General features: G+C 54.2%; 1 protein-coding gene and 1 long non-coding RNA gene across 4 annotated transcripts; one reads left to right on the top strand and one right to left on the bottom strand.

The window, feature by feature from the left end:
• The first annotated feature begins 955 nt into the window (after nt 1-955).
• On the top strand, nt 956-4,393 carry LOC136310295 (uncharacterized). Its single transcript, XR_010726539.1, has 2 exons — nt 956-1,514; nt 2,152-4,393. It is a non-coding gene; the product is annotated as an uncharacterized lncRNA (long non-coding RNA).
• Nucleotides 4,197-23,601, bottom strand: MAN2A2 (mannosidase alpha class 2A member 2). Of its 3 annotated transcripts, none has more exons than XM_066238697.1 (23): nt 23,356-23,601; nt 21,980-22,125; nt 21,155-21,412; nt 20,939-21,083; nt 20,650-20,821; nt 20,113-20,240; nt 19,812-19,985; nt 19,396-19,582; nt 15,801-15,978; nt 15,321-15,523; nt 15,054-15,236; nt 14,775-14,889; nt 14,487-14,554; nt 14,204-14,369; nt 13,533-13,772; nt 13,189-13,311; nt 12,802-12,916; nt 12,417-12,550; nt 12,094-12,235; nt 9,503-9,636; nt 6,657-6,851; nt 6,366-6,476; nt 4,197-5,790 (listed from the first exon to the last, which is right to left on the bottom strand). In XM_066238697.1, exons 2-23 carry the CDS (start codon nt 22,109-22,111, stop codon nt 5,638-5,640), a joined length of 3,456 nt encoding a protein of 1,151 aa, XP_066094794.1. In that variant the 5' UTR covers nt 22,112-22,125; nt 23,356-23,601; the 3' UTR covers nt 4,197-5,637. The 3 variants fall into 3 exon arrangements, with proteins under 3 accessions (XP_066094794.1, XP_066094796.1, XP_066094795.1); XM_066238699.1 differs by having other exon boundaries at nt 21,155-21,391; XM_066238698.1 differs by having other exon boundaries at nt 13,533-13,769; nt 23,356-23,600.
• Between the last annotated feature and the right edge of the window lie 1,747 nt (nt 23,602-25,348).

The raw sequence follows: 25,348 nt of genomic DNA, 5'->3' as shown, positions 1-25,348 counted from the left end.
TATTGATTTTAGTGAGAGAGGAAGAGAGAGAGAGAGACAGGAATATATTGTAGATCTGTTCCTTATGTGACCTGACTGGGGATCAATCTGGCAACCTCTGTGCTTCAGGGTGATGCTCTAACCCATTGAGCTATCTGGCCAAGGTGAATTTCTGATTCTTAAGTAAAATTAAAGTTTGCTATGAAGCTTCTGGTCCCTCTAAAAGAGCCTGAGTATCATCAGCAGAATGTGGTAAGCAAGTCAATTTAAGGTTAAAGATGTTGAGGTTATGCTCTGACCAGCTGTTTCAGTGGTAGAGTGCTGGCTCGGCGTGAGGGTGTCCCAGGTTCAGTTCCCAGTCAGGGCACACAGGAGAAGCAACCATCTGCTTCTCCACCCTTCCTACTTCCCTCTTTCTTGCTCTTCCCTTCCTGCAGCTATGGTTTGATTGGTTCAAGTGCATTGGCCAGCACATTGAGTATGGCTCCCTAGAGCCTCCACCTTAGGTGCTAAAAATAGCTCAGTTGCAAGCATTGGCCCCAGGCAGGGTTTGCTGAGTGTATCCCAGCCAGGGGGAATGTGGTAGCCTATCTCCCCTCTTCTCACTAGATGAGAATACATACATACATACATACATACTAGTTAAGATTATATTCACCCACTGCGTAAGCCAAATCAGAGTTGTCTGGGCCTGGCTCACCCTGAAATGGAGGACCCAGTTCTTAGTTTGAACCTCTTTCTCTTCATGGTTCCAACTAGCCATACAGCCCTCCTTTCATGAAAGCAGAATGGTTCTAGGTGGATCGAGAGGTCCAAGGAGGAAAGGAATGCTATTAATTTCCAGTGATCGAAGTTTCTTCAGTTAGGTCCTTGTAGAGCCCATATCTGCGGCCACCATCTCAGCCACCTGGTCAACACAGGTTCAGGTTTGATTTGGAACAACGGTAAGGAATCAACAGAGCCAAAAACTGGTGTTCCATTTTCCTTTATTCTAGACTTGCACTCGGCAAGCCAAGTAAAAACACACACTAGGCTCCAAAACCCACTCATTCAGTGCTCACAAGCTACTGACTCATCCGAGTTTCCTAGAATCAAAGGCTTCCACCTCACCAGTCTTATTCACCTCTGTTCCCCATCTCCTTCTCCTCCAAACTGGCTTCTCCTTCCCCCATTCCGCCATTTTGGCTGCCTCCTCCTCATGGTTCCCTGCCCTGCTCCATCCTGGGCTCCTCCTCCCTACAAGAACATGGCCACCCTCTCCCCAAAATGGCCTCCTAGCTCCTCCTTTTAAAATCTTTTGGCACAAAAACCCTCCCCCAACACACATTAGCATAATCATGCCCCTTCCAAGCAAGAAGGGAATTAATATTATCACTTGGGCAACTGGCAGCACCATCTTTAATAAGGGTGAGAAAAAATACCTTTATCTGCCCAACAGTCCTGCTTTCAGTTTTGATTGTAATTATTATATTACAACCGTGAGACCTCTGCCAGAGCTCAATGGTCAAGGGTTGCTGCTTGCGTTAAAACTGTAGGCCCAGCCCTGGCCAGATGGCTTGGTTCATTGGGGGATCATCCTGAAGCACAGAGGTTGTCGGTTTGATCCCCAGTCAGGGCACATACAGGAACAAATGGATGTTCCTGTCTGTCTGTCTGTCTGTCTCTCTCCCTGCTGATTCAGCAGGTCTGGGAGGGGACACTCCCACTATAAAAAAAAAACAAAACAAAACTGTAGGCCCAGGCCCTGGCCGGTTGGCTCAGCGGTAGAGCGTCGGCCTAGCATGCGGAGGACCCGGGTTCGATTCCCGGCCAGGGCACACAGGAGAAGCGCCCATTTGCTTCTCCACCCCTCCACCGCGCTTTCCTCTCTGTCTCTCTCTTCCCCTCCCACAGCCAAGGCTCCATTGGAGCAAACATGGCCCGGGCGCTGGGGATGGCTCTGTGGCCTCTGCCCCAGGCGCTAGAGTGGCTCTGGTCGCAACATGGCGATGCCCAGGATGGGCAGAGCATCGCTCCCTGGTGGGCAGAGCATCGCCCCATGGTGGGCGTGCCGGGTGGATCCCGGTAGGGCACATGCGGGAGTCTGTCTGATTGTCTCTCCCTGTTTCCAGCTTCAGAAAAAGGAAAAAGAAAAAAAAAAAAAAGGAAAAAAAACAAAAAAAAAAACTGTAGGCCCATTTCCGGCCCTGGCAGGTTGTCTCAGTGGTAGAGCGTCGGCCTGGCGTGCGGGAGTCCCGGGTTCAATTCCCGGCCAGGGCACACAGAAGCACCCATCTGCTTCTCCACCCCTCCCCCTCTCCTTCCTCTCTCTCTCTGTCCCTCCCACAGCCAAGGCTCCACTGGAGCAAAGTTTGCCCGAGTGCTGAGGATGGCTCTATGGCCTCTGCCTCAGGCGCTAGAATGGCTGTGATTGTGACAGAGCGACGCCCCCAGATGGGCAGAGCATCGCCCCCTGGTGGGCATGCCGGGTGGATCCCAGTCAGGTGCATGCGGGAGCCTGTCTGACTGCCTCCCTGTTTCCAACTTCAGAAAAAGAAAAAAAAAAAGAAAAACAAACAAAAACAAAACTGTAGGCCCATTTCCAAATTACATGTGCAAAAGAATTACCTGGAAACTTGTTCAAATGCAGATTCTTTGGCCACTACTCTTAGAGACAGGTCCCATGGGTTGTGCCCGGGAATATGCCTTACCCCATATGTGCTACAGTTAGGTGTTTTGTTTTGAGTGACAGAGACAGGAAGGGAGAGAGATGAGAAGCATTATTTCATAGTCGTGGCACTTGTTCATTGACTACTTCTCATATGTACTTTGACCAGGAGACTCCAGCTGAGCCAGTGACCCCTTGCTCAAGCCAGCAACCATGGTGTCATAGACACACTCAAGGGGGTGACCTTGGGGCTTTGGACCTGGGTCCTCTGTGTCCCAGGTCAACACTCTTATCCTCTGCACCACCGCCTGTCAGGTCACAGGTTTTATTTCTTGTTGTTGTTGCACGTCCGTCTCAGGTCACTGGAGCTCTGCCCCACAGACCCTCATTCCAGCATTCAGGCTAAAGGAGCAGCCCCAGCCAAGAAAGGCCAAGAGCTGGAATTTCATCAAGCAGCCCTGGTGAATCGAACCAGACCCTGAGCAATGCTGCCTATGTAGTTCTGTAAGGCCAGCAGAGGACTCAACATTTTAAATCCTGGCAGATGAGTAATTTCATTGCACACCTAACACCTCCAAAGATAATAATAGCCTTTATTCTGCCAATTTCCTACAGGGATCACAAATTCTCCCTTATCATCTGACTCCAAATTATTTTATACTAGCAGATAACACCTGCTGTAATGTAATTGCTTAGCATCCTTTACTACTATTACAGCTCATACTTACTGAGCTCTTACATGTACTAGGCACTGTGCTAAGCACTTGACATTGACGATCTCACTTCTTCCACTATGATATAGCCAGGGCCATGTGCCCTGGACAGTCTGGAAGAACGCTGCGTCACTCTGGAAGCTTTAGGTAGCTGCTTAGCAGGCCCAGTGACTTTCTCTAAGGACCCCAAAACAAGCTTTTTCTCCTAAAGTAATTGTTCTCACCAATTTTTTAAGTGCTGCAAATATCTTCTCCCAAATCTGCCTTTTGTGTTTTAACCTTGACGTTTTCCATCATACAGAAACTTTGAATATTTTTGTGATAAATTCTATCTTTCCTTCATTATATCTTTTCTCTTATTATAAATTGTTTCGGTTTTGTGTCATGTTTATAACAGACCTTTCCACACCAGAGGTATAAAAATATCCTGTATTTTCTTCAGTACTTTTGTAGTTTAACCTTTTAAATTTTTGTCCCTTCTGGGACTACGTTTTGTGGAAACTGTGAGGTAGCGATCTCACTTTTGCAGACAGTTGTCCTAAAGTACTGCTTATTAAATAATCCCTCATTTTCCCCTTAAATACTCCTCTTACCCTAACTTCCCAAACGCCTGGATCTGTGCCTGGACTCTCCCACGCGTCCTGCCACCCTCTCTGTCTGCTCCCACTACAGGTCACATGCACTGAGCTCAGCGCTACGTGAGCATCCTTCGGGACGTCCATAGGACAGTGCCCGCCATCCGTCTCAGCAAGGCCACCCAACTTCTCAGGACTCAGAATGTTCTTGGTTTTCTCACACATTTACTCTTCCAAATGAGCTTTAGAACCTGTCAAATTCCAAAAAGTAAACAATTTCACTGGAATATAATGACTTTATGGGCTGTTTGGAGAAAGCCAGAGTCTATACAGGAAACAGAGATATATCATTTGGGTCAACTTACACAATGCGCTTGACAGGTCTCCGGTTGATGCACTTAGATTTTATAGGTCAGCCCTTTTATCATCTACAATGACAATTGTAACTCTTTCATCTCCCTCATCTGTCACACTGTAGGGGTTAGTAGTGCCAGCACTTCCCTAAAAAAGTTAGGTCCTTGGCTAGTTCGTGGCTTGAATAGGAAAGTGTGCAGTCTGACTCTTCAGAATGCCATTAACTGCTGGCTTCTGATCGAGACTTTTATCTAGATTAGCATGTTTCTTTCTAATCTTAACTTACTGAGTTTTAATAAGGGATAGTGTAAATTTTTCCAAGTATTGTTTCAGCATCTACAGAGGCTATCATACATTTTTTTTCTATTAATTGAAACGGAAATGAAGGCTGATGAGCAGCCCAGCGCCTCCACTTTACTCATGTACGGCTGGTCCCCAGGCCGGAGCGAGCTCTTCTGTAGGGCACAGCAGTGGAGAAGCTTGTGGCCTGACAGAAGGAGCGGCGCTAAAAGCCTTCCCAGGTTGCCCACGCACATGGGGCCTTGGAGGCTTTACTTTCTTTCCAGGGAAAGGAAGTCTACCAGACCAAACGTCCTCATGACCAGAAGGAGCTCTTGGGGAAAGATGTGTACAGTGTACAGGGACCAAAGAGAAGTCAGTAGGGTGGAGGACCCTCCGTGCCCCTGCCACCATCCCACAAACCAACATACAGACTGAGTGCCCAGTTTGAGATGGGGGTTTTGTACCTAAAGTGTCCTGTGACCTCTGTCCATGGGAGTCTCTAGCAAGTCCTTCCACCGCACTGCAGTCCCTAGCCAGGGCATGCAGGCTGGGGAGCACTTAGAGAGGAGCCATCCCAGAAAGCCTTGCGTGCTCCTACTCCTCCACCCCACTGCCAACCCTGGCCTCACCCCTCTCCGCACGGCATCCCTCTGCTCCTGCTTGTCACACCAGGATACGTACACAACCATAGGATCCCCTAGTGCCAGCCGACCCTGAGGCTGGACTGTCACCCAACTGACCTCCCCAACCTCTCCTGCTTCTCCATCCCACTCTGGGAAAAGGAGGGGTGCTTGAGCTTGTGCTCAAACGGGCAGCCACTGACACCCCAAAGCAGAGGCTGGCCCTGCCCATTCTGACCAAGGGCCTTCTCTCCTGAATCTCACTAGCATCTGCCCTAGCTACCCAACACTGGGCCGTGGGTTGCCCCAAGCACAGAAGCAACAATAAACAGGAAATGAGGGCCGAGCCATCTGTTCCAGTTCTGAGAGGTAGATCGGGACGGGATACCCAGTGTGGCTTGTCCAGTCCGACCTTATGTTAGAGGCCGTCTCTGTGGATGAACTCTCTCATCAGGCCACAGGAAGCCCTAGCTCAGGCGGAGGCGAAAGGTGGCGACCTCCATGGGCTCCAAGTGGATGTTTGTGCTGTTGGAGGGTGAGGCCAGAGGGTACAGTAATGTCAATGAGGTTGGCTGCAGGAAACCCACATCCAGGCCATGGAAGAGGCTCCCCAGGGCCACCTGTGCAGAGGAAAGAAGGGGCCGGGCTGTGTTGGGTGCTGAACGCCAGGCAAGGCAGCTCTTCCTCCACTGACTGTGGCCCCCCTCAGCATGAGCCTATAGCCCACGCACATTTGTGTCCAGTCTCCGGTTCACCCAGATGCGCTCAACCCAGAGCCTGTCCTTAGACCTACGGTTGGAACCGGTGCACTGAGCTGGGAGCTCTTCGAGGGCAGGGACCACGCCTTGGTTCACGTCTGAAGGTCTGGCATGTGGCCCAGCTTACACAATGAATTCAGTTCATTGTGGTTTATTTATTTCTGTGTTTTCTACTGTTTGATGGCCGTCCCTACTCATGGGACAGTTGTCCAACTATATGCATCATCTAGAACTTGCCCGTCAGGGTTCAGCAGCTTTAACACAAATGTCAGCAGCTCCCCCTCTTCTCTCTAAAATGCGCCAGAGTAACCCGTGCCCCCTGATTGCTGCCTGACCTCACTGCAGTCCCAGCCTCTCTTGTGCCGGCCAGTTCCGGGGGCCTCATTTCCCCGACTCCTTTCACAGGCACCCCCTTCCCACACCTGGGCCCTGCTCACCTTGCCTTGGCTTGTGGTGCAGTTGAAGCCCAGGTTCTTAGCCTCAAGGCCACAGTCAAAACCTTTGCGGTGTAAGATGAGTGCGGCTTCTGCCGAGGGCAAGGCAGCATCCTGGATGGCAGACAGCACAGAGGCGGTGAGGGTGGTGAGGGTGGTGAGGGCGGTGAGGGCGGCTCGCCAGCCTCAGGTGCAGCAGCACCTCTGCCCGGAGGCAGTGCTGGGACGGGGAGGGTCTGGGTGAGGACAGGCCAGCACGTGATCCCGTTGTGCAGGGCTGAGTGGGACACTCACCTCCGCCTGGAGCGTACGCAGGTTGAGCAGGTGGAAGTCACAGGGCAGCGAGGAAGCCAGAGGATGAAATGAGCGCAAACTAGGGGCTGGGGGCGGCCTCTTGGCTACAGGTAGGGCAAGCACTGGGGCATTCAGGTACATGGAGGTCAGGTGGCTGAGGAGGGATGGGTAGCTGGTCAGGTGGCCATCTGGGACCTGCAAGATTGGCCCAAGATGTGAGTCAAGGAACGGAGCCAGGGTGAGGGGAAGATAACACACAACCGGGTCAATTCCTTTGAAAAGAGCTTCCCTGATGGGTCTAGACACGAGCAGTGCCTGGCTCCAGGACCCTTCAAGTGTGCCCACTTCCCATCACACACAGCTTAGAAAGGGCTATCTCACTGGGTCACCTCTCTTCTACTTTTCGGGTTGTTTTTTCTTCCAGTACACTGTTGTGAACAACACTTCCCATCACAGAGAGGTTCTCAGTGGGGGAAGGACGGCAGGCAGACAGATGTGAGCTTCACCAGGAGGCCTGGGCCTCTGATGGAGACGGGCCCAAGGGATTGTCCACAGGCACAGCACCAGCCCTGAATCTCGGGCCCAGTGGTCCCCACAGCTGTGTGGACTGGGGCTACCTGGATGGCTTCCCAAGCCTCACAGGCCTATGCTGAACTTCCCTCCAAGGCAGCTACTTTCCTGTATTCTGGACTTCTGGGCCCAGTCCCGCCCACCTTAGCCTAGCCCAGTGTCTCACTTCCCTCTGCTCATCTTTTTTTTTAATTCAGTGAGAGGAGGGGAGGGACAGACAGACTCCTGCATGTGCCCCGACCGAGATCCACCCAGCAAGCCCACTAGGGGGCAATGCTCTGCCCATCTGGGACGTTGCTCCATTGCTCAGCAACCGAGCTCTTCTTAGCGCCTGAGCGTATATAGGCTATGGATCAATCCTCAGTGCCTGGGGCCAACTCACTCCAATCAAGCCATGGCTTCAGGAAGGGGGGAAGGGGAGAAGGAGATAAGAGAAGAGGAGGAGAGGAGGAGAAGAGGAAGGGAGGAGAGGAGAAGAAGAGAGGGGGAAAGAGGGAGAGGAGGGGAGAGGAAAGGAGAGGAAGAGAGGAAAAGCGGGGGAGAGGGGGAAGAGGAGGAGGGGGGAAGGGGGAGAGAAGCAGATGGTTGCTTCTCCTGTGTGCCCTGACCAGGAATCGAACCCAGGACATCCACACACCAGCCAACCCTCTACCACTAAGCCAACCAGCCAGGGCTCCCTCTCCTCATCTTGTCCCACCTCTGTTCTATCTTCACATGCCCCCCCCCGACTTTCCCCTCCCAAGGCTCAAGGTTAAGCCACCAACCTTTCCTGCTTGAAGGCCTTTGAACTGTGCCCCCCAGCCTCCAGTCTTCCCCAGATCCACCCTACGCCTTGCTGTTAGATAGACTTAGGACAGTCCTGACAATGTCCTTCCAGCCTCAGATCCTTCACTGGCCTCCAGGATAAAGTCCAGACTCCTAGCCAGAAATTGAAGGCTCACTGCAGCCTGCCTCATCCCCCCTCATGCTAGCTCAGGCTGACCTGAACTTACTGCAATAATAGAAATATGCTATATCTATACTAATAGAACAGCTACTAGCCACATGTGGCCCCTGAGCACTTGACATGTGGCCAAGTAACAGGTTACTGTGTGCTGGCGCAGTGGGAAAAGCATCAACCTGAAACACTAAGGTCACAGGTTCAAAACCCTGGCTTGCCCAGTCAAGGCACAGAAGAGAAACACTACTATGAGTTGATGCTTCCTCCACCTCCCCCGCTTCTCTCTCTCTCTCAAATCAATAAAGAAAATGTTCAGTCTTCACATGGGGTTAGCCCTGGCTGGATAGCTGAGTTGATTAGCATGTCATCCTGAAGTGCAGAGGTTGCCGGTTCGATTCCGTCAGGGAACATACAGGAACAGATTGATGTTCCTGTCTTTCTCTCTCCATTCCTCTCTCAAAAATCAATAAAGAATAAAAAATATAGAAAAAGGCCACATGAGCTGGTGGCTACATTAGACAGGCAGCTCTGAGTGAAATCACTGCTATTCTCCATTCACATGGTCTTTCTTGCCTCTAGCTCTGTGCCTTAGCTCATGTGTGGATATCAGACCCCCAGTCATCAAAGCCACACCTGGATGGCACCTCCTCCAGGAAGCTGTCTTTAATCCTTGGCCCAGTGTTCTCTGGCTCCTCAGAACCAGTGAACACACCCATTTCGTATCTAACATCTCTACATATGTGGCTGGTCCACCACCCATACCGCGAATCAATTCGTAGAGAGCAAGGTCAGCCTCCTGAACAGCTGAGAGCACAGCAGGGGCTCAGGATCCATGGAGGGGAGCACAGACGCAGGAGTGGAGAAGCAGGCTCCGCCACCACAGCTCTGGCTCCGGTCACAACCTGCTTGCACTAGCTTTATACCCACTGCCGGCCCTTACTGCCTGGTTACGTCCCCTGCGGCTGTGAAAGACCAAGTCCCTAAACATGGCTGCCAGTTTGGAGAAAAAGCCAGGTTGGTGGTGGCAAAGAGCCATGAGATGAGCAGGGCAGGTGGAGAGAGGGGTGGGGAACAAGGGGGCCGCAGGGAAGGGGCAAGGGAGGTACAGAGAGAGGGAGGCGGGAGGTGAACACTGAGGGCTGGAGAAGGAGCGCGGGTGCAGTGGGAGGGAGGCGCCAGGCTGCGTGAGACGGGGCTTTAGAGCATCACACGCACTCCCCCAGACCCAGGAACTGAAGTGTGCTCTCGCCATCCCTGCCCAACGCTAGCTATGCTCCTCAAGCCCTTGGCTGGCGCCCCAGGGCCACCCACCCTGGCAGGGAGGCCCCGAATTTACCTCACTGCCCAGGGTGCGCCGTTCCAACAGGAGGCGGAAGCGGTTGCAAGTTCTCTTATTGTCCTTCAGTCCTTGGCCTAGACCTCGGTTGTCATCCTGCATTAGCCGCCGGTCCAAGATGACCTCGAGCTGGCCTGCAGAAGTGAACTGTGAGGCCGCAACCCAAGCAGACAGTGACCTCTGTAGAACCCTGACCACAGGTCTGGGAGAAAAGCCCAGTGGGCTGGCCTCAAGCTGAGTCACTCTGGATAATAAGCAGCCCTGGGCCCTCGAGCTGGAAAGGGGCTCAGAGAGGGCTGGCTTCACAGAGGACAACACCAGAGTGCAGGAGTGGGCAGGCTTACCCCGGCAGTTCCCTGTTCCTGCTCCGTGACTCACGAGGGGAACCTGGCCAGATGTCCAGGCCAGAGCCGCATCTAGACCAACTACATAAACAAACTCAACAAATGCAGAACTGCCATTGCCAGCCATCAGCTGCTGCCCTAACTGGGCCGGTTTTCTCAGACTGGGCGCAGGCTCTCCACCCTGGTCACCCTAAGACAGGCTCCTGCTCTGCCCGCCTTTCAGTCAGGAGGGCTACGGGAAGGACAGCCAGATGGCATGTCAGGCAGGGGCTCAAATGAGGTGCATTTGGGGCTGCCTTGGGAAAAAGAGATGAGAGGTAGTCACCTTAGCTTTCTTTTCTTTTCTTTCTTTTTTTTTTACAGAGACAGAGAGAGTGTCAGAGAGAGGGATAGACAGGGACAGACAGACAGGAACAGAGAGATGAGAAGCATCAATCATTAGTTTTTCGTTGCGCATTGCAACACCTTAATTGTTCATTGATTGCTTTCTCATATGTGCCTTGACCACGGGCCTTCAGCAGACCGAGTAACTCCTTGCTCGAGCCAGCGACCTTGGGTCCAAGCTGGTGAGCTTTTGCTCAAACCAGATGAGCCCGTGCTCAAGCTGGTGACCTCGGGGTCTCGAACCTGGGTCTTCCACATCCCAGTCCGACGCTCTATCCACTGCGCCACCGCCCAGTCAGGCCTTAGCTTTCTTTTTTAAGTATGATTGGGGACGGAGCTCACTGAAAAACTGACATTTGCTGGGATGAGGGTTTTCCAAGTGCTGTATTGTAAGACTCCTGAGGGGAGCCCACACAGATGGTCCTGCCTTTCCACCTCCCCAGCCCTGGTTCTGACTCGGCAGTTTCTCAGTCTTTTCCCTGAACAGTCACAGAAAGATAACCGAAAGCCCGAAAATGACACCTTGCACATAAAACAATCTTTCTTTTTTTTTTCCTTTTTCTTTTTTTTAAGTGAGAGGAGGGGAGACAGTGAGACAGACTCCCACATGTGCCCCAACCAGGATCTACCCAGCAACCCCCAACTATGACCGCTGTTTGAATCAGTAGAGCTATTTTTAGTGCCTGAGGCTGATGGGTAACCCAGCCATCCTCAGTACCTGGGGCTGACTCTCGAACCAGTTGAGCCACTAGCTGTGGGAGGAGAAAAGGGGCAGAAAGGGGAGAGGAAGGGGGAAGAGAAGCAGATGGTCACTTCTCCTGTGTAGTCTGACTGGGAATTGAACCCAGGACATCCATTAACTAGGCTGACACTCTATCCACTAAGCCAACCGGCCAGGGCCAAAATAATCACTTCTTAGCACACTGTTTTCAGAAGGGCAGAGAGAACCAAGCAGGAACACAGCTTAGCCAGGGAATGATGGCACAGACGGGAAAATTCTACACCCAGGGAACCCTAGGGAAAGGGCAGCAGAACCCCACTCCTCTCAGCACTGCGCTCACCACCAGCCCCCATGCAGAGTCTGGACGGGCACTTTGCCTCAGCCCTACACACACTCCATGGGGAAGGAAGATCTGAAGATCTGAAGGCCTCAGGGGCCACCAAGTGCAAGCTGTTCACTTCCCCCAAAGTGAACAGAGACTCCTGGGCTTGCCTGGCTGACCAGCTCCAGGCCACTGCTCCTCGTGTCCCTGTTTTGATTCTTAAGAATGTCATTCTTTCTTTTAATGACTATGAATAGGAAACGGTAAGTATTTTTTCTCCTTTGCTAAATATTTCATTACCACATCAATGTACTTTTCCAACTGTCCCTCTCTCATCCCTGGCGAGAAGGGAGCTGCAGACCTCAGCTGAGAATCACTGCCCTGGCCAGTTTGCTCAGTGGTAGAGCATCAGCCTGGCATGTGGCAGTGCCATTCGATTCCCAGTCAAGGAACACAGGAGAAGTGACCATTTGCTTCTCCACCCTTACCCCCCCTTCTCTCTCTCCCTCTCTTGCTAAATTCAATAAATAAAAAAATATTCAAGAAATAAAAGAGAATCGCTGTTCAACATTCCGATGCCTCTTGAGGGGATGCAACAGGGCACCCACCTCCAGGTGCCTCCATCAGAGGAGAGGATGACAGCGGTGTCTGCCTCCCTCCAACGCCTGTGACTGACAGCTCTCAATGGCTCACCCCTTCTTGCTTGGAAGTGATGCCGACTGGAAGCAAGGGGAGGCCTGGGGAGCGGAGAGCCCTAAGGAGCAGGATGACTTCCCTTTCTTGTCCTTTCCTCTCCATGCAACACCTGTTCCCCACTCACCACTGTGGAGGCTGGAGACGCCCAGGGCCTGGGCAGTGTGCAGCGTGAGACGGTTCTGGGTGTCCTGGATGTAGGCCATGACGGGCATGGGGTAGAAGTTGGCCTGTAGGGGCAGCTTCTTCAGGTACCGCCGGGGCTGCACCTGGCAAGGCCAGCAGGTCAGGGCATCAGGGCCTCCCCTCACTGGAGCCCCCGACCACTCTTGCCTGGCTCCCCCTTCTCCATCAGGGCAGCCCGCCCCCACTTCGGTGCCTGTGATGGAAGCAAAACCCAGTCCAAGTTCTGTCCCATGCCCTATCAGGGCCTTGGGTCCCAGGAATCACCTGAAAGCCATTGAGGTCTGTAAAGAAGGTGCCCTGGGTGTCAATGTTTGTGTGGATGCGCAGGGCCAGCTCTTTGTTGACGTAGTCACGGACGTCCACCAAGGATGACATTTCCAGAGACAGCCCCTCCACCCCTGGGCATAGGGACAAAGGGAGCCGTGAGAATGGACCACAGCCCAAGAGACTGAGCTGGATAGGCTATGCCCAGCACCCCAGGCCCTTCACAGCATTTCGTGGGTGACCTTCACTCCAAGAGAATTATGCACCGTCCTGGCCTCAAACTGTAATTTATCAGCTATATGAACAGAGAACAGGCAGAAGGAAGAGCAGGACAGCCCAGAGGGCCCACACCTCCTTTCTGACCATCTTCATCTGCAGGGCGCACCTGGCAGGTTGTAGAGCCGGACCGCCTGGTGAACGTGGTCATAGTATGCCACCACCTCTGAGAAGAAAGGGCCTTCAGTGACGCGCAGCACAGGGGCATCCTTGGGGACGTAGGGCTGGGGACAGAGCAGGTGGCAGCTGAACCCACAGCACAAAGCTAAGCAGGGAGCTACCAGCCCAGGGTCGGGGCGGGATGCTGTTGTTCTTGGCAGGCTCTGGCCAAGACCCCTGGCTGAGCTGGGGCCCGCCCCCCTCCACTTCCCAGAGGCAGCACAGGCAAGGCCCCAGCAGGCAGGGCCCACCCTGGACGAAGGCCGACCCCTCCTCACTACCTCAGCTCACAGGTTTCCTTGTGCCCAAAGGGGTCTCCGAGGTGTCCTTAGGGTACCTGGGCCTCGTCATCAGGCAGGAAGAGGTAGGCTCCACTCTTGTCTTTGGATGTGCGGGTGCCATAGACAAAGAACCCCATGTCCACACGCTGTTCCTGTGTCTCATCCACCCTTCGAATGCTCTGCCAAGAAACACAGCCCTGACCCCTGGCCCCATACCGGTATGTCAGGCCTGCTCCCTGGGAGGGCACGGACGAACTTCCCCAAGGGGCCAAGCCCAGCTCCCCTGAGGTCCACTAGAAGCCGTGGTGCCCTCTCCCAGGTCCACCGTCAGTTGGGTGGTGGCATGCTCACAGGCCCACGGCACGCACGCCCTCCTCTGGCTCCCTCCCTGGCCCTTTACCTTGAGGAGCCCGCTAAGGCCTGAGAACCAGACCTGCATGTAGCGGTTGCTGAGGGCGAAGTCGCCAGCGCCAGAGTCGATGACGCGTAGAGGGAATGCCTCGTGCCTGCTGACAGCCAGGCGCCGGCCATGCAGGTAGACGCGCACGGAGGAGGGCAGGGTGCGGTGCCCGTCCAGGCCCAGCTGCAGCTGCAGCACGCCGAGGCCCAGCGCCGGCAGGCGGATGGGCACAGACACCTGCTGGCACAGGGGGTCAGGAGGCAGGGGCCACTGCCTGAGGGGCAGTTTAGGACGCAAGCCTGGGATTCTGGTCCTGGGGCCTGAGCAAGTTCCTACACTACTGGGGCCTCTGTCCTTTATGCTGAAAGTGGAGGTGACATTACTTGCCCCTCATCAGACTGTTGTGAACCTCAAATGACATTTAAAAATCTATGAAGTGGTAGCCCCAGGCTAAGCTTTCAAGAAAGATTTGCTAAGTGGACGAATGGAAGGGCAATAGAACGCCATTTTTACTGTTGTGATCAGCACTCCTCACCTTCCCTTCAAGGAGACTCAGATCCCGAAAGTGACTGTCCTCTGGGCAAGTCTTTTCCCTAGGACTCCTGTCCCCAGCCCTGGGAATGAGCAGGAGGGCAGGAGGTTGGTGCTGAAGGACAGAGGCCCCCGCTCACCTGGTAGACGTCAGGGACCATGTCAGTGGCGGAGCTCCAGTGTGCGCTGATCTGCACAACCAGGGGCTGACCATCCTCTGAAAAAACACGCACGCGGGGCGAGCTGACGAGCAGGGACACCACGCTGAGCCGCTCCTGTTCCAGCGGGTTGAAGAGCACCACATACCTGTGGGTGGAAGGTGAGCTCGCGCAGGAAGCCAGCACTCCCGGTTGGCAGGTGCGGAGCTGGGCGGGTGCAGGGAGCCGGGAGCAGCTCTGCCTTGGGCCGGCCCGGCCCACTCACCTGGGTGAGGAGTCCAGCTGGATCACCGTGCGGTCTGGCAGGGTGTCGTGCTTTAAGCGGGTCTCATCCTGGAATTAGGGGGGTGAGACAACGTGGGGCCCAGCCTGACTCACCATCCTCCCGCCTCCCCCTGGCCCAGTCTGTCCTGGATGGGAGCAGCAGCGGCACTGGGCACAGATCTCCACCCCAGGACTGGGAAGGAGAGGAGAAACACCCTCGCACCCCAGCTGTTGGGATGAGACTGCTCACATCAGAGGGTCCCTGAGCAGATCCAGGAGAGGGACTCACCATCTGGAGGAAGGGCGCCTCAGGGTCGAAGCGGTAGGTCGCCTTGTCCCCCAGTACAAGATAGTGAGCTGCATTAATGATGACCTGCTTCAGGTTGACAAGGGAGCGCAGCAACCTGGGGCACAGGAGAGGGATGGTGGCGATCACCACAGACACCCTCCCCGTGCTGCCAGCAGGACAAGGCTCCAGGAGTCCTGCCCACTGAGTGCCCCATACGTCCTTTCTCTGGGCTTGTAGGCAGGGGCATGGAGTCGCCAGGGAGAAGATGGAGCTCCCCACCTGACCCCGTAGTCCACGACAACTGCCTCCTTGGCAGTGCCAGTGATGGCATCATGGTGCTGGAAAAGCCCCAAGGTGCGCCGAGCTTCCGTCAGAAGGGCCAAGTTCGAGAGCGGGTACTGGCTGGCCAGTCCAGAGCGGCGGGCGTGAGCGACAGCCAGGCTGTACAGAATCTCTGCCCCCCTGCAGAGAGACCAGTCAGCGCCCACCCACAGCCCTCCCAGCCCCACCCTCTGCTTTCCACAAGTCCGCCTGCCCGGGTCTCACCGCAGGTGGGCTTCCAGAACACGGTCCAAGCTCTTGTAGAAAGGCCGGGAGGTGAAATAGCCTGTCCAGTAATGGTCCTCCCGGTCCGCATAGGAGAAGAAATCTCCACTCAGCACAGGAAACCCTGGAGGCCGGGCCCCTGGCTCCACCCCCATCCTCTTGTACAGGGCATCAAAGTACTCAGAGAGGGTGCCAAACTGGGCCTGTGGGGACCCAAAAAACCCGCTCCCATCAGTGCCAGAGCCACCTGGGAACTGTGGCCCAGTGTGCAGCCAGGGCCGGGTGCTGGGATCCTGCCTGCACAATCCCTTCCCTCCCTCTGGACTTCACACACCAGCTGGGGGCCTGGGAAAGAACTCTGACAGAAAAGGGACGCCTTGCTGAGGGTCAGAATAAACCCTGGTTTGGAGCCAGGAATGGGGCACACGGAGCCTGGTGGGAAGGGCTGGCAGGCAGCACTGCCGAGGGCACCCCTCGCACCTGCACGTGGAGGTCAGGCTTGCTGTTGAGGAAGTCAAAGAGCCGCTGGTAGTTGAAGAACTGGGCGTCCCACTCCTGGGGTTTGACATAGCGGAAGTCGTCGCCCAGTGGCACCAGCAGGATGTTGCTTCGAAAAAGCTTGGACTTCTTGCGGTACTGGTCCAGGAGCAGGGCTGCCCTGCATGGGAAAGAGCCCAGCTTGAGTCTCGGTGTTACAGGACCCTGAGCAGAGCCAGCCCAACAGGCTCCTCTACAGCACCCCACCAGGGAGTCGCTCGGCCTGCCGGTGCGTACCTCCTGGAGTGGGAAACCCCATCCCAGAGCCCAGTGCTCTCAAGATGGTTCTCAGAAGCAGAGAGCTCTACCTGCTCTGCTCCCGCTGCTTGTATGGTTTCAATTCCCTGACCCCACACAGAACAGATCAGTCCTTCTTCCCCATGATTCTCCTTCAGATAGACGAAAAATGTGCCCGTGCTCCTCTCTGTTCCGGGACCCAGTGATGGATACAAGGGACAAGGGTGGGTCAGCCCACAAGCGAAGACAAAATCACAGCCCATTCCGGCCTGGTGCTTCCATGGGAGCAGTGTCTGGTTGGCAGCTGCCCGTCACCCCACAGTGCTGACGTCAGGTGCTGTGTTCTCCATGCAAGCGGCTCTAAAGGTCTTTTCTCCTCATCCTGAAATTTCTATTGTTTTCTGAAGTTAAAGGTGGAAACCTACATCTGTATCTAATAAAATTTAGATGGTTCGGCCCTGGCCGGTTGGCTCAGTGGTAGAGCGTCAGCCTGGCGTGCAGAAGTCCCGGGTTTGATTCCCAACCAGGGCACACAGAAGCGCCCATCTGCTTCTCCACCCCTCCCCCTCTCCTTCCTCTCTTTCTCTCTCTTCCCCTCCCGCAGCCGAGGCTCCACTGGAGCAAAGATGGCCGGGGCGCTGGGGATGGCTCCTCGGCCTCTGCCCCAGGCGCTAGAGTGGCTCTGGTCGCAACAGAGCGTCGCCCCCTGGTGGGCGTGCCGGGATCCCTGTCGGGCGCATGCGGGAGTCTGACTGTCCCTGTTTCTGGCTTCAGAAAAAATACAGAAAAATAAATAAATATAAAAATAAAAATTTAGGTGGTTAGATTTGACCCACATCCCAAACTATTGAGATCTTTTGGGATCCTGATCCTGACATGCCAGCTTCATTCTGTCCACCACTGAGGGAGGCAGCCCTGGAGCAAGAAGCTTGGCCTCGGGAGCCAGACCACACCAATGCCAGCTCTGCGTGCACTTGCTGAGTGACCCTGGGCAGTGACTTCACCTCCCGGGGCCTCAGTTTCTATAAAATAAGGATAACATCATAACATTATGAGAATTAAAATTAACTGCATGAATTGGTATCTGCTAAAACACCTGGCACCTTGTAGGAACTATATATAAACATTTATTTTCTCTTTTATCCAAGTTACTGATAAAATCCATAGATAAAAAGGGCTCTGGAGCATATCATCTAAGTTCCTTTCATTCTTTTTTTCTTTTTCTTTTTCTGAAGTTGGAAACAGGGAGGCAGTCAGACAGACTTCCACATGCACCCGACCGGGATCCACCCGGCATGCCCACCAGGGGGCGATGCTCTGCCCATGGGCGTCGCTCTGCCGCAACCAGAGCCATTCTAGCGCCTGAGGCAGAGGCCACAGAGCCATCCTCAGAGCCCGGTCAAACTCTGCTCCAATGGAGCCTTGGCTGCGGGAGGGGAAGAGAGAGACAGAGAGGAAGGAGAGGGGGAGGGGTGGAGAAGCAGATGGGCGCTTCTTCTGTGTGCCCTGGCCGGGAATCGAACCCGGGACTCCCGCACGCCAGGCCGATGCTCTACCACTGAGCCAACCGGCCAGGGCTCCTTTCATTTTTTAAATCAATCTATTAATAAGAGACAGTCATAGGTGTCACAGTTCAACCAGCTATTAAGCTATTTAACTGTGCTGGTCAGCTTCTACTTTTCTATTTTGTTTTCAGAAGGCTCCTCAAATACCATTTCCCCCTAAACTGTCCTTCAAAAGAGAAAACAAAGTTACTCTCATGGCTTCCTCACTGCACATCTGGGCTCGCATCTGTGGCTCATAGCAGCTGCCTTAAGAAAAATCCTGCCTCGGCCCTGGCCGGTTGGCTGAGTGGTAGAGAGTGTTGGCCTGGTGTGTGGAAGTCCGGGTTTAATTCCCAGTCAGGGCACACAGGAGAAGCGCCCATATGCTTCTCCACCCCTCCCCCTTCTCTCTTTTCTCTCTCTCTCTTCTCCTCTGCTGCCAAGGCCAAGGCTTGATTTGCTCAAGCAAGTTGGCCTTGGGCACTGAGGATGGCTCTATGGCCTCTGCCTCAGGCGCTATAAAATAGTTCTGGTTGCAATGGAGCCATGGCCCCAGATGGGTAAAGTATCACCCCCTAGTGGGCTTGCTGGGGGGTCCTGGTGGGGGCGCATATGAGAGTCTGTCTCTCTGCCTCCCTTTCTCTCACTAAAAAAAAAAAAAAGAAAAGAAAAAATCCTGCCTCCATGGTCCTAGGTGCTTGTCCTGGAAGCAGCACTTAGGTTTCTGAATTCTGGAAACAAAAGACCACTTTCTTTCCTTTCGGTCACATGTTTTTTCTCTTGGATATCACAGAAACTGGAGTACTGCAACATGAAAACCAGTTCAACCTGTTATATTCTCTCTTCTCTTTTTTTTTTTTTTTTTTTTTTCTGAAGTGAGAAGTGCGGAGGCAGAGGGACAGACTCAGGCATGCACCCGACCAGGATCCAACCGGCATGCCCACTAGAGGGCGATGCTCTGCCCATCTGGGGCATTGCTCCGTTACAACTGGAGCCATTCCAGCACCTGGGCCAACTTTGCTCTAATGGAGCCTTGGTTGCAGGAGGGGAAGAGAGAGACAGAGAGGAAGGAGAGGGGGAATGGTGGAGAAGCAGATGGGTGCTTCTCTGTGTGCCCTGGCTGGGAATCAAATCTGGGACTTCCACACACCAGGACGACGCTCTACCACTGAGCCAGCAAGCCAGGGCCCAACCTGTTATATTCTTAAGGCCATTCTGGTTCTAGCTAAATCGCTGTTTTGATCACTCTTAATCCGTACTTTCACAGGGGGCCGATTTCAGCAACAGCAACATTCTAAGGGTCCTTAATGATTCTCTCAAAAAGAACAGGACTGCCTTCTCAGAGGTCAGAAGCTGCTGGGCAGGACCTAACATGCACATGAATGGGGCTTTCTGGTTCTCAGAACACGGAGAATCCTGGCTGACTTTGAGCCAAGGCAAGATGCCTGGCAGGTTGAGTGAAGGCATATTAGGCTGGAGGTTGGAAGGAACTATGTACCCAAATTAAGAATTATCCACCTCTGAGTCAGCCAACGGGCTCTGACAGTTTGTTAGGACACAGGAAAACATGCTCATTTGGGAAGTAAAACAATTTTGGGAAAAGTGGTCCCTTAGAGCCACTCGTTTTACAGGAGACTCAGAAAGGAGCCACCACCACAGTGGCTGTGGGCCTGAAGCACCACCTGAGCCTACCTCCCATTTTAAAAAGTCCCCAAGCAGCAGAGCCCAGAACAGGGCCCAGGGCTGGCTGCTAATACCTGTCGGCCACGTTGGTCTCCGAGATGGTGCGGGGAGGCACCTTCCAAGGGCAGTTGATGTGCCCACCAGGCAAGCGTTTGAAATCAAACTGGCAGCAGACCTTGGGATCTGGGCCACAGGTGTGCGGGATATCATAGCTGTAGAAGGGCATCATGTGGCAGAAGATGTCTGTGCTGGAGTCCGAGTCTGAGGAAGACAAAGCAGTCAGCCACCAGCCAGCTGTGTCAGGAGCTAGGTGTAGGGGTACCAGCAGGCCAGGGATCTGCTCCGGGTATAGGCAGCCCTGATGAAGGGGAGGCTCAACGTAGACTTAAGCGCTTCTGGTGGCCTGCACCAGTGCCCGCCGATCTGCTCTGAGATCCCTGCCCTTCCCCAGGGAGAACTACTGTCACCCCTCTGCCCTACCTGGCCTTACCCCATGTCTGCCTCCACATGAACTCCAGGCTATGGGTGGCAGCAAAGTGCTTCTTGATGGCATAATGCACCCTCTGAACCAGCATGTTGGTCAGGTTGGCACGGCGCAGCAGGTAAGCCATGGTGGGGCTATATCCAAAGGGGTCCACTGCCCACCCTGAGCGCGGGGTTGCACCTGGACAGGAGCACAGAAGCCAGAGGGCCCAAACACCTCAGCAACTAGCCTCCAGATACCAAGCAGCCACCCCCTGCCACCCCCTGTGACCTAGCTCTGGGGGCAGACTTCCTGAGCCTGGCCTCACCGAGGTTTCTCTCCACCCACTGGTGTCCCTCGATGAGCTGGTCAATCAGCGCAAAGTAATGGGAGTTGGCCTCGTCAGGCATCACCCAGCCTCCCGTCACGATTTCCAGCTGCCCGTTTCCCACCAGCCTGGAGTAAGGACTCACACTCAGTGTTGGGCAGGGACATTTGCCCAGTCGTGCCAAAAAGATGCTGGGGCCTGTGTGCACTGGCCTCACTGAGCCAGCTCACCCAATCCCGGGACAAAGAGGACAGGTACGCGACCGCGCTGTGCTGGCTCTGCTTACCTGTGGACGCCATCTGTGCGCCCCGGGGCCTGACTCACGCTTTCTCTTCTCTGCGCTCACAGAACTTTGATTTCTCTTAACCCAAGTGACCCTCAAACCAGTTCTGATTCTCGCTCCTCCACCATCGCTCCTCACCCCTGCCATGCTTCCCCTACCTCCCTGCCACAGAGGCACCCACGGCTTCACGTGCATCTCGTACACCCATCCCCGCCCCAGGGGACAGCCCTCCCATGCCTGCGATGGGCACTGGCCTTCGGACTGCCGCTCTCTTTTGGGCACTGATATTATCCCACCACTTGGCAAAGAAGGAGATTTCAGCCCAGAGGAAGCGCCGCCGGGGGTCCTCTTGCAGCTTGGACACCATGCTGTTGAGGATGTGCTGGGTCTGCTCCGTGTAGTACTTGTCAAAGGTCATGATCCAGCCTGGGAGCCAACACAGGGTCCCCTGAGGATGCCGCATCTCCTTCCACTGTCCCCCCGTCACCCTGCCATCAGAAAGCCCGCTCCACACCCCAGCTCCAGGGGTCTGCCGGCCCTCACCTGGGTCATTGTGCGAGTGGGGCACCACAAACACTTGCAGGTCTTCAGCGTCCCAGTCATTTGGGCTGTAAGAGATGTCGAAGCCTTGCTTCCACACTCCACCATCCACATTGTCAAAAGGGAGCTCCTCCAACACAGTCAGCATCTGCCGAGCAGAAGAGCAGCTCAGTGCCACCTCCATGGCCACTAAGGGTCCCTGCCAGCTCTGCCTCTTACCTGCAGCTCTGGCTTCTGGCCCCGGCCCCCCAAAGCAAACTGGCAGTTTTGTGGGGAGATGGAGAAGAAGCTGGGCTGGGGCTCCGGCAGCACCACCCAGGAGCCGTTGGCTGTGTAGTAGGGGAGTGGGGCAGGCGGGCCCTCTGCGTTGGCGGTCAGCTCCAGTACAGACTCCTTGATGTGGCTGATGATCTCATGGTTCTCCTCCAACAGCTGCTCCAGCTGCTCAATGCGATTCTGCAGTACAGAAATTTGGCTCTGCCAGAAAACCAGAAAGCGATCACCCATGGCTCCTTATACCCCTGGGATGATCTCTTCCTGGGGCCTGGCACCTAAAGCCTGACTGACTAGGACCCTGCCCTCAACAGTGGAAGTCAGAACCATGAGCCTACAGGGCCATGGCGCTGCTAAGATAAGAGTAGAGGTATGAGTTAACAGGGAGAACTGCAATCCACTTGGCCTGGGAGCACCCTCACCCTCTAGCTCCAGGGTGATGAAGGTTTCACCTTATATGCCTATTCTCAACAATCTACGCTATCTGTGTGGAGCGCTATGCTGACAAGTACTGCATCCGGGCTCAGAGCGAACAAATGGTGCAATCCATTAACAACGTCTGCCAGGAATTCCCGAGATGGAGCAGTCCATCATGCCACTTTCCCTTCCGTGTTCCCTTCTGCCATCATTGCCTTTAGTTTAGGTTTCTAGAGAAGCTGCCTCCAGGGAAGGAACAGTTTTGTCCTGGGCTCACATGACTCTCTAGCTAGGGTGCTAACCTGAGCCCAGATGACTTGTACATGAAGGCCTCAGATGCCAGGTGTGACTCACCCGGGGGAAGTTCCCACCACTCTGGTGTCGGGCAGGGTCGTGCTGCACTCGGTCCAGCATGAGGTAGAGTGAGAAGACAGCCACGCAGAAGACAGCAGCCCCACACACAGTCACTTGCTTTTTCAGCTTCATACTGCCACACACACCTGGCAGGAGGGACACCATGTGTAGCTCCAACTGTCAAAATCCCTTTGGTGATCTTTCCACCAAATGACCCAGTGAGTTCCGGAAGGCTGCTTCCAAGGAACATCTATTTGCCTGACTTCCAAGAAAAGCAAGCTTCAAAGCATCACATCCTAACACTGGCTGTGGCTCCTGGATCTTATTTTTCTTGGCTAAAACACAGAAAGCACAAATAAGTAACACATCTGAGGCTGGTCCGGCCTCGTCCTGAGGGCAGCTTTCCCCAATGGTGAAGCTGACTCTCTCTCCCCAGACTGATGCCATAAAAAACACGACCAGATAATAAATTTGCCAGCTCTGACTCCATATTATAACCAGTGCCCCAAAGAGCTTATCTGTAAGAAAGGCACAGGAGGCAAAGGAGGTGGGTGTCCAGGCTCCTTAACCACGTGGTTCTAGTTTCAGAAGAATAAACTGCTATTTTGATTTAAAAGATACAACTAAATCCCAAAGAGACTGCCAGGAACACCTTTATCCCTGCCCTCTAGGACCAGGCTGGTACTCAGCGGAAACAGCGCCTGGCACAGCGCTCTCTCATTAAGAAATACAGAATGGATTTTAAAAGCAGCAGCTGATATTTCTAACGGACTGAGTCCTCCATCTTCTCCATTAGTTCTGATTCCGCAGAGAAGAACTTTCAGCCTCTGCTTCTACAGCATTTAGGGGACCCCCTGGGAAGCCAGCAGTGACTGACGCTGAAGACCCTCTGGATAGGGAGAGGACAGGCAAAGCTGCTCGCGTGTGGGGCAACTTCGGCCTCCCCGAGCCCGCCGGCCCCCACCTGCCTGCTGGACAGAGGGAGGCCGCTGACCGCCAGCGACGCGGGGCGGGCCGCCGCTCCGAGCGTCCCACCGGCCAGGGCCCAGGAGCTCAGTCGCCGGTGCCTTGCGCCCTACTTAGCGCAATTTGATTCCGCTCTGGAGCCTCGGGCAGTATTTTTAGCTCTCGGAGGTTGGTTCCCCGCCAAAGTGGGTGGAGCTGGAGAGAGACCGTGGAATCACCCGGGAGGCAGGCACCTGCGCCGGGTCGTCAGCCACCGCCCGCCGGGCCGGCCCTTCCCCCCCAACAGAGTCTGCCGGTCCCGGAGCCGCGACCACTGTCGGTGCGGAAGCGCAGGCCGCCCCTGCCCCTGCCGCCCCAGCCGGGCCGCGGCGGGGCAGCCGGACCCTCGCCCATAACCACCGGCGCTTTACCTTTTGCGGCCGGCCTCGCGCCGCTCCGGGCCCCGCGGTGCCTCTCACATTCCCGGGGCGGCGGCCCGCGCGAGGCAGCGACACAGTGAAGGCGGCCCGTCGCCCCGGCTCCTTGCGCCGCAGCCACGCTCCCGCAGGGCCAGGGCCGCTGCCGCGCTCCCGTGAGCCCGTCCCTTCCTCCAGCGGCCGCCAGCCGAGCAGCGTGCGGGGCGGGGACAGCCGCGCCGCCCCAGGCCCTCCCGGCCCCGCCCGGCTCGGCTCGGCTCGGGCTGGGCTCGCACCTCCCGGGCGCTCCGCGCCGTGGGCTGGAACCGCAGTGCGCAGCCGCAGTCCGGCCCGGCCTGTGTGCGCTGCGGAAGCACGAGTAGGGGAGCGGGACTTGATTTGGTCTGAACGTTACTAGAGTAAGCACGCAGCCAAAGGCACAGGAGTGGAAACATTGCTCTTGCATTGCTCCAGCCGTGCAGTGGAGCACATTTTCCGCGCCCATGCTGCCCTGCTCTAGGTGTCCTTATTCTGATGCAGCTACATTTGCAGGCAGAGGATTGCTGCCTCCTGTCGGTGCGGTTCACTCATCACCATCCCTTTCCTGCTTGCCACCCAAAGTTAAGAAAGACGTCACAACACAGTGACGGAAAGTGAGTTGACTTTGACTGATGCACACAGCACAAGCAACAGTTCAAATGCTATAGAAATGTTTACCTGAAACTTACATACTCATATTGATCAATGTCACCCCATGAAATTTAATTTCTAAATAAAATTTAAAGTATAACAACATATAATGAATAAAGTAAAAAAAAAACTCAAATAGAAATGACAAACAAGAAGACATCACAATTGTCTTGATTCTCCTTTCACTGGGCGTCTGGGTTGTCATCCTCAAGCATAATAAGCCAGACTGCAAATAAATATTTCCATTAATTCCACATTTGTCTTCTTTTTAAATTATTACCTTTTAATGGTAATAATTTACCATAGGGAACTATGGCTTGCGTGCCAGATGTGGTTCTTTTGATGGCTGCATCTGGCTCGCAAATCTTTAATAAAAAAAATAATAACGTTAAAAATATAAAACATGGCCCTGGCCGGTTGGCTCAGTGGTAGAGCGTCGGCCTGGCGTGCGGGAGTCCCGGGTTTGATTCCCTGCCAGGGCACACAGGAGAAGTGCCTATCTGCTTCTCCACCCCTCCCCCTCTCCTTCCTCTCTGTTTCTCTCTTCCCCTCTCGCAGCTGAGGCTCCATTGGAGCAAAGTTGGCCCGGGCGCTGAGGATGGCTCTATGGCCTCTGCCTCAGGTGCTATAATGGCTCTGGTCATAACAGAGCAACGCCCCAGATGGGCAGAGCATCGCCCCCTGATGGGCATGCCGGATGGATCCCGGTGGGGTGCATGCGGGAGTCTGTCTGACTGCCTCCCTGTTTCCAACTTCAGAAAAATATTTAAAAAAATAAATAATAAATAAATAAAAATAAAATGTTCTCATGTATTACAAACCATTCATTTCCTACCACTCATGTTCATGGTTGTGGGTGGCTGGAGCCAATCACAGCTGTGCTCCAGGACAACACCAAATTTTTTTCAATAATACATAATGTACACTGGTCGTTGTATGACTCTCACGGAATTACATTTTTAAAATATGTGGAGTTCATGGCTCTCTCAGCCAAAAAGGTTCCAGATCCCTGGGACCTGTGGTGGTGCAGTGGATAAAGCGTCAACCTGGAACGCTGAGGTTGCCGGTTTGAAACCCTGTACTTGTCTGGTCAAGGCACTTATGGGAGTTGATGCTTTCTGACCCTTTCCCCTTTCTCTCTCTGTTTCTCTCTGTCTCTCTCTCCTCTTTAAAATGAATAAAATAAATAAATAAAATGCTTAAATTATTACCTTAAGACAAATTTGCAGCAGTGAGGTTACCTGGGAAAAGAAATACTAATATGACTGATGATACTCGGTATATCATGGCTCCCCAAAAGGTTTGTGCCAGTTTCCAA

Source organism: Saccopteryx bilineata, chromosome 7 (assembly GCF_036850765.1).
Source record: "Saccopteryx bilineata isolate mSacBil1 chromosome 7, mSacBil1_pri_phased_curated, whole genome shotgun sequence".
Taxonomy (NCBI): Eukaryota; Metazoa; Chordata; class Mammalia; order Chiroptera; family Emballonuridae; genus Saccopteryx; species Saccopteryx bilineata.
Note: the sequence above shows the minus strand (reverse complement) of the source record. Positions and strands in the feature narration are given on the sequence as shown.